Below are 8898 nucleotides of genomic sequence, written 5' to 3' on the forward strand. Positions count from 1 at the left end.
GTACTTGAGAAATAATACCATGCTAAAGATACCTCAAAGTATCTTGTAGTCACTGCTAGAACATACAGCTTTCTACAGCAAGCTCTAATGCAAGGCCTTTTCATAATCCTATGTTCCACCTAAGAATCCAAGATGTCACAACTTTGTAGATAAGAAAATCAAAATGATTAAGATTTAATTCCCCACTAGTAAAGGAATAAAGCAAACAAATTTATTTTATAAACATTTTATTATGTTTTATAGATGTATTTATTTTATATGTATGAGTAAGTTTGCATGTATGCATGTGCACCATGCACATGCCTGGCGGTGGGGGCCTTAGGACGGTGAGAAGCCAGCATCAGATTCCCCTGTACTGATGTTATGGATGGTTGTGAGCCACTATGTAGGTGCTGAATAACAATTGCTCTTTACTGCTGAGTCATTTCTCCAGCTCTTCCAACAAAGTAACTTTTACTTTTACTTAAATATATCACAAGGCAGGTGTTACACAAGTTTGTGAAGTAAGTTGTTAGCAGCATCAGTAATTTTACAATTCTACAATTTGGAGGCTGGGGAGATGGTTCATTAGTTAAGCACTTGCTGCTCCATCTTGAGGACCAGAATTTGCATCCCAGTAACCACGGCAGCTAGTTCACAAATGCCTCCCAGTCCAGCTCCAGGGAGCCAATACACACACACACACACACACACACACACACACACACACGCGCGCGCACACACACACATGCACACACGCGCGCACACACACGATAAATAAGCAAACAATAGTCTAGTTTTCTCTAGTGTTTGCCATGTCCTTCAGGGTCTCTGAAGACAGTCGGGATCTCATTAAGTTGCCTTGACTGTCCTGGAACTCTGCTTGGTGTGTAGGCTAGGAATTCGCCAAGACTCATCTGCCTATTCCTTGAAACGCAAGGCACACTCTTGGTCCTCTGGCAGAAACTCTCAATGTATTCTGTGTGCATGGTATACATCCTTGTAACTTGATAACTCAGAAAAATATAATTTCAGGCATACATTCAGTCAAAACACCTATACATGTAAACATATTTTATACATATAAAAAAAACTTTTGTTTTCAATTGAAGATTATATTATACCCAATGTTCCCAAAATTTGACTAGAAAAAAATTATAGAAATTTTGTATAATTTCAGCAAAGTGTTATGATACATAATTGACTTATAAAATTTACCAGTCTTAATACATATGAGTAACAAGCATGCTGAGAAAGAGATCATGGACACACTCCTTTTCCCAGTTTTTCAAATAAAATAAAACATTTAGAACATACATAACAAAAGAGGCAAAAAGACCTCTACAATGAAAGCTTTAAATGTGTCAAGAAAGAGATTAAGAAACATACTAGAATTTGAAGACCTCCCAAGCATATAGCTTGGTAGATTTTTTTTGTTGTTGTTGTTTTTTGTTTTTGTTTTCGAGACAGGGTTTCTCTGTATAGCACTGGCTGTCCTGGAACTCACTTTGTAGACCAGGCTGGCCTCGAACTCAGAAATCCGCCTGCCTCTGCCTCCCGAGTGCTGGGATTAAAGGCATGTGCCACCACGCCCGACTTTTGGTAGAATTAATATTGTGAAAAAAGACCTTCCTACCAAAACAATTTACTGATTCAATGAAATCACAATCAACATCCTCATCTCATTCTTCACATAAATAGAAAGAAAAACCTCAATTTGATATGGAACAACAAAAGACCCAGAATAGCCAATTAGTCCTAGATAAGTGTTTGTTTCTATGCATTCTGCTCGTTTTAAGTGCTAAATGCATCTGTCTATGACCCCAACTTTTATACATTTGTTTCTATTAGGACTGCACTTCCAATCCAGTCATTCCGTCTCTTGATGCTTTCTCTCTAAACTAGTTGATTCTATACATTAAGAATTGTAAAGGTCACGTTAACACGTACAGATGGCGTACGCAGTAGCATCATCTATACTTTTGTTATGTTTTAAAAATATTCCACAATAAAACTTTTAAAAATACCCAGGCAAATTCGGTGTCCAGACTATCTCGGTTTGTAATAGTGGACAGGCAAGAAAGTAAGTCTCAGTTCAAGAAATGGAACCCAGGGAGGGGATGGAACTCAGGGTGTCCCTCAAGATAGGCAAGCATCCCCCTCCCCCATGAGCCACGCCCCTCAGCCCTATGCAAGCATTTTGACTTGTTTCAGCTCTTCTGTAGGTTATAAAGTTATTCTGGGTTATTTTGGATTCCGTTCAACCACAGAACCTGAGCTTAGAGCTAAAGTTCTGCCCATCCGGAGGGCACCGGGAGAAATGTGCAAAGAGCAGGCTTGGAGCCCGCTCGAAACCCACCCTTCTGTCCTTGCTAGGTCTTTTCTGCCAGATGAGGAACCTAAAGCCCACCTTCGGGGATGCTGCTTGGTAAGGAGGCGAGTGCGCGCGCGGACGCCTCGCGGACAAGGGACGCGCGGAGTGGCGGGGCGCGGGGACCGCGCACGCGCAGTGGCTCACCGGCCACGCCGCGGCTGTTGTGGGTCGGTGGGCGGGGCGGCTGGCTGGCTGAGCGAGGCGTCGCCACACCGAGGGCCCTCGCGGGGCTCAGCCTTCCTCAGCACCGGGCGGCGACCGCTGCGGAGCGTGCAAGCCGCCGTTGCTTCTCCAAGTCGCTGTCTTCCAGTCTCCGGCCGGTGGTCAGCATGGCCCGTGAGTGTGCGGGCGGTTGGGAAGACGCGGGGGCTCGGGGAGGGAAGGCGCCGAGCGGTCGGGGGTGGAGCGGGAGCTGGCTGGGAGGAGGAAGGGACACACACGCCACCTCGCGCTTGTAGCGGGCGGGACGCCGGTTCCTGGTGGGACAGGTGCCGGCCTCCCAGGTGCGGGTGTGCGTGAGGACCGCGCCCACCGGGAGCGTGGGCGACTGCCCAGCGGGACCAGTCCGCCGAGGGGTAGCGGGCGCCTGAGGTCGGAAAGCCCAGGGTACCCTCCAGCTCTTTTGTCCTCGAAGGTACCCGTTTCTTGAGCTCAGCCTCTGCTGGCTTTAACAGGCAAACTGATGGGGGCTGGATCTTCACACACCTATCAAAGCCAGAACTAGTGAGCCCTGTGTACACAACCACTGGGATATATATATATATATATATGTATATGTATATATATATGTATATATGTATATATATTTGTTTTGGTGTTCGAGAAGGGTTTTGTTGTGTACCCCTAGCTGTCCTGGAACTCGGTATGTAGACTGACCTCAAATTCAAAGATCTTGCCTGCCTCTGCCTCCCTAGTGCTGGGCTCAAAGTCGGCTAGTTGACACCTATGCTGATGTGATAATATACTTAACTTCTCGAGTGTTTCTTCCTAAACTACCCCCTTGTCAATCTGGGAATAACTAAGCAATACTCTGCTTTCTTACTGATAAAAATAAAACTTTAGGGCTTGTATAACGAAGGACTCCTTACTGTTAAGTGTTCATATTGTTGAGGGTGGAAAAAGAGCATGACTGTTTATCATTGTAGGTGGAAATCAAAGAGAAATTGCCCGACAGAAAAACATGAAAAAGACCCAGGAAATTAGCAAAGGAAAAAGGAAAGAGGACAGCTTGACTGCCTCGCAGAGAAAGCAGAGGTGAGTGGTGCTAATAGAATGTTCAAGTCAGTGGCTGTTTGACTGCAGTATTTTCAGAGTGAGTGAAGAAGGAGTTTAAACCCTTCCTGGAACTGAGCCCCGCCTACAGTTCAGGGTTAACACTGCCTACAGTTCAGGGTTAACACCTGAGTGTCTGTGTAGCTTTAAGTAAACAGAAACCATGCACTGTAGTTATTGTCCCAACCTGTGGATGAAGAATGCCACGCCCTGGAGCTATCATGTCTGCAGAGCCGCTCTTACAGCAACTACAAACTGTGAGAACTTCATTGTAGAAAGTAACAAACATCCTCCATATGTAAACACTGTTGCATGAATGGGATACAATGTTTCCAAAACTGACAGCTTGCCCCAAGCCTCTTAATGAAAGAGATGAGTGTCAAAAATCAAGTATGGGCTTCAGGAGTCCATGGGGGATGGAGAGCGTGTTTGGACACCAGATTCATAGAAGACATACGCTACTGAGAGGCCAGCACAGGCTGAAGAGACCTACAGACAGACCTTGTCTTGTGCCCTAAGAACGTAGCTCAGCAATAGAGAACACTTGCCTAACATCTATAGGGCCTTGAGGTTTATCCCTAGCACTTCAGATGATTTTCCATGGCACGTAACTGCCACAGACACACTTTAATGCCCTGGGCAGTGTTAATCAGTTGTCATCCTAGGACTCCGGGCAGATGCAAGAGAATCAGGAGTTTGAGGCCAGCATGAACTACCTGACAAGATACTGTCTCAAAGAAAGATAAATGCTTTGACTTTTTTTTTTGTTTTGTTTTGTTTTGGGTTTTTTTGTTTGTTTGTTTTGTTTTCGAGACAGGGTTTCTCTGTATAGCCCTGGTTGTCATGGAACTCACTCTGTAGACCAGGCTGGCCTTGAACTCACAGAAATCTGTCTGCCTCTGCCTCCCAAGTGCTGGTATTAAAGGTGTGCCCCACCAGCACCTGGCATGCTTTAACTTTTTTTTTTTTAATTCATTTTGCCTCTCTCTCTCTCTCTCTCTCTCTCTCTCTCTCTCTCTCTCTCTCTCTCTGTGTGTGTGTGTGTGTGTGTGTGTGTGTGTATGTGTGTGACTGTGTATCTGTGTGTTTTGTTGGCCCAAGCAAAATCTTAAATGAGGTTGTAGATTATCATGTTCCAAAGGGGAATAGAGAACCCGGAGGCATACTTCAGTGTTAGATCACATGCTTTGCATACTTGAGCTGCCAGTTCAACCCCCAGGACCACACATACACAACAAAAATGTAATTCCAAGTTCCAAGTTCTATCATGACATAGAATAACAAGCCTGGGAGGCAGGGCCCACGCATCTCTCCCTCTTTACAAGCCCCATGAGGACAAGCATCTAGGCTGGAGATGTGACTTAGTGTCATGTTCCCCACACGCCTGGGCTCTTATCTTTACTCCCTGTGCTAGAAAAGGTTAGATTCATCCTAACATTTAAAATATACTTCATGTTCTGGGGATTTAACCTAGGACCTTTTAACCCTATCACTGAACCACACATACTCCATATTCTAAAGTGAGATTTCATTGTTTATACAGAACGTGGAGGTTAGGTGTGCTTCAGTGTGGCTTAGTACTGGTCTCAGTCCTTTACAAGGCATCACCTTGGACTCTCTGACAGCCACTAAAGCCAGTACTCAATTGTTTTCAGATGAGACTTGTCATTGAAAATAAGAACACATTGACTGCAGAAAGAGCAGAAGTCCAAGGTCATCCTCAGTGCATATCAATTTCAAGTTTAAGGACAACCGATCTAGTGAGACCTTTTGTGCTTATGGGAGCGTGCTAGGGCTGAAGGTGAAACTCGCCATCTGGTAGAGCCTTTGCCTAACATATATAAGGCTCCGGAACTTGGTCCTCTTCTTTCTCTCCTCCCCTACAAAGCACACTAAATAAATCGTAACTATCCGTGTACACGTTAGACCACAGTTGAGACCTCTTCATCAATGAGATCAAGTCCTTAATGTAGGAGGCATGCAGGTCCTTGTGCTCACAGACAAGCACCGGGGAAATGGGAATGTTAAACACAGGTTGTCTCGTCGAAGGAAGAGATGTATAAATCATTTTCCACCCAGAAGGCTGTGAATGGACTGCTGACCTCTGCTGTATGTGTGTCAGGACACAGTGATTTCCCAGGATCCTTATCTTGAGCTTGTTTGTCTTAGTAAATTTGTAGCTTTAACCTCTAGACCCTTTTCATGAGCTTGTTTATCTTGAGCCAGTTTCTGTGGTTAATCTATATAACCTGTCTTTACAGAGAATGCCATTTGCACTTTCCTAAGAGTTGTAATGTAGTCAGCTCTTAAGCTTTGCTGTGTACATGGGACTGAGTTAATTATCACCAGGAAACTTTTTTCCAGACTGTGCTGACTTAAATATGCCTATATTTACCCAGTCGTAGATTCTCAAAGTTTGAACGGCATCGACTCTTTTTATCTCACACAGTTGTTACTTTGCTCGCCTTGGTGGTCATAGAAACCTCCACACCTTAAGTATCACTTTCTTTTCCTTTATGATAGTCACTGTGTTTATGTGTGTGTGTGCATACACGCATGAATGCGTGCTTCAAGTGATTGTAAGTGTACACACGTGTGTGTGAGGGAATATAGAGGCCAGAGGTTGGTATCAAGTATCTTTCCCCCATCACTCTCCACCTTGCATTTTTGACAGCATCTCTCACTAAATAAGAAGACTATGGATCTGGCTAGATTGGCAGACTGATCTACCTGTGTAAGCCCCGCCCTTCCAGCACTGAGGTTAGATTCATACCACCATGCCCTGCTTTTTACATGAATTTTGTGGAGGTTCTAAACTTAGATCCTGGTGCTTGCACAGCAGGAACTTTAATAACAAGACATTCCCACAGGCCCAGTGACAGTTACTAATAAAGCAAGGAACTTGCCTTATGTTTCTGTTAGCTCACCTAGGAGTGACAGGAGAATAGATCAGTGATCCTGAAGTGAGTTAGACACAGCTCTAAATGCAGCACCTGGCTTGACCCCACCTATCTAGGCAGGACCCTGAGCACCAAGCCCTGCTCTCCCAGTCACCTACACTGCAGTGGCTGAGGCCTAGAATTGGTACATAGGCTGCTGGATACAGTTCAGGCCCATGCCCTGAGCCAGCCACACAGGGGCTTGGGAGCTGTACTCATGCAAGTTTTCCAATAGAAAAAAGGTCACTCGTAGGAGACAAAGGAAAACACCCAGCTTGGGAACACAAAAGCCACTGTGTTTGTTTGTTTGTTTTTCTACAGTGAAATTCATATGAATAAAAGAATCAGAAACTACTGCAGTGTTCTGAATGGAACAGCAGAGAGAGGCACGGAAGGCACGGAAAACTCCAGATCAGATAATAGGGTTGGAAGTTGAAATTTTGGAAAGAAATAGACAACACATAAAGATGATAAAAACAATAAAGACTTTTGGGACTTGAAGTAACACTATTTTGAACAGTTGAAAATAGTTACTACCTAGAATTGGTAGCAATCTTAGCCTCCCCTGTATTGGAAGCATTGGTTGAACCACCACACTCTCCTGAGGATGCTGAATACGTACCTATATAGTATATTTTAAAGATACGGAGTCACACACCTGTGAATGAGTCCCTGGATTTGATGTCTAGTGTCATTCAATATTATGTTTTCTGTTTTGTGTTTTTTTTTTTTTTTTTTAAGAAGAGTATGTATGTATAAGCATTCATCTGTCCCAGGTTAGCCTGGAACTTCCTGTGAATAGAGTCAGACCTTTAACTTCTGATCCTCCTGCTTCTCCCTCCCTAGAGCTTGGGTTATGGGAGTGCACCACCACATTCAGCAACCACTAAATATTTAAAAAGCATTTAAAAGTTTATGTGTAAGTATGGGTCCCACTAACTCATTGATCACCTAGCTGTGGTTGTAGTTCATAGTTACATGACACATGAAGATTCAACCAGGGAGACAAAAGGGTTAAAAAAGTTCTTCAAATACCACATATTTTAAGCATTGATTATTTGATTTGAGGCTTTTAAAAACTGGATGGTTGTAATTCCAGTACTCAGGAAACGGAGGCAAGAGGATCAAGGGTTCTAAGTCTTCTGGGCTTTGTGTCAGCTTAAAGACCATCCCTGGCTACAAGCCTTGGAACATTCATATTGTAGTCTTAGGTGTGTAGGAAACTTCCTTCATGCATAGAGGCAATGGCAGGTGGATTTCTGTGAGTTGAAGGCCAGTATGGTCTACATAGTGAATGCAAGGGCAGCCATGGCTACACAGTGAGACTTTCTCGTTTCACCAAATGAAAGAGCTTTGAGATTATTTTCCCAGGGCCGTCATAACAATAGCATGGTTCAGAGGTCTGACGTGAATACTTTTCCAGTCTTTGCTTTTCTATTTGTCTACATCCATGAAAATGGAAAAGCGCGAGTGTTTGTCTTCTTTGAATATACCTAAAGGGTTATATATAGGAAACAAGAGCATTGAGTCAGTTTTCCTGTGGAAACTTGATGCCCTTTTCTTTATTTCAGGGATTCAGAGATCATGCAACAAAAGCAGAAGATAGCCAATGAGAAGAAATCTATGCAGACAAGAGAAAAATGATGACTGGCTTTTTGGAAAACGTGGGTGCTATTGCCAGGTGCATCATACGCTCTAAGATGAAAATTTCACAGAGTGACTAATCATTACGTGTGTTATAACTTGTCCTTATAAAACTACTTTAAACTTTACTTTTCAGCCTAGCTTAATGTGATGTTTTAAGACCATTCATCAAAGAATAAAGTACTGACCATGCATGTAACATATTGGTGGATATTATTTTTATCAAAAGAGAACACGTGTATAATTTATTAAATAGGTAATATAATACTTATATTTGCATTGCTAGGACCACGGTACCTAACAAGGAGAAGCTGAGGGAGGAACAAACTCTCTCGTGTTTTTGGAGGATTTCACTCCTTCACAGAAAGGAGAACGGAGCAGAGTGGCTCAGTTCATGGTGGTAGGAGCACATCCTACTGTTCACGTCGCATCAGGAGTTCACACCTGGACAGGAACCTGGTTAACAGTCAAAGTCCGGTCCCCAGTGACCTACTTCTTCCAGTAGGCCCCATATAAAGGTTCTATAGCCTCCCAAAACAAGACCACCAGCTGAGGACAAGCACTTGACTATGAACTCTGCGAGGTTAACTAGAGATGCAAGCGACAATGAGTAGTGTGATTCAGGAATAGGATCTCATAAATAAATCTGGAATTTTGGTCTATACACTTCATTAAGTAGTTTAATTTTGT

The 8898-nt window shown here is 43.5% G+C and overlaps 1 protein-coding gene across 1 annotated transcript; it reads left to right on the forward strand.

The window, feature by feature from the left end:
* The first annotated feature begins 2483 nt into the window (after window positions 1–2483).
* LOC110329156 (small EDRK-rich factor 1) lies at window positions 2484–8407 on the forward strand. Its single transcript, XM_021208745.1, has 3 exons — window positions 2484–2689; window positions 3499–3607; window positions 8136–8407. The coding sequence occupies exons 1-3, from the start codon at window positions 2683–2685 to the stop codon at window positions 8206–8208; spliced, it is 189 nt and encodes a 62-aa protein (XP_021064404.1). The 5' UTR covers window positions 2484–2682; the 3' UTR covers window positions 8209–8407.
* The last annotated feature ends 491 nt before the right edge of the window (window positions 8408–8898 follow it).

The sequence above is a fragment of the Mus pahari genome, chromosome 11 (assembly GCF_900095145.1).
Source record: "Mus pahari chromosome 11, PAHARI_EIJ_v1.1, whole genome shotgun sequence".
Taxonomy (NCBI): Eukaryota; Metazoa; Chordata; class Mammalia; order Rodentia; family Muridae; genus Mus; species Mus pahari.

Excerpts from the sequence above, each read along its gene's own strand:
- LOC110329156 (XM_021208745.1), top strand. Across the intron at positions 3,608-8,135 it reads GCCTCGCAGAGAAAGCAGAG|GGATTCAGAGATCATGCAAC; the intron begins GTGAGTGGTGCT and ends TCTTTATTTCAG.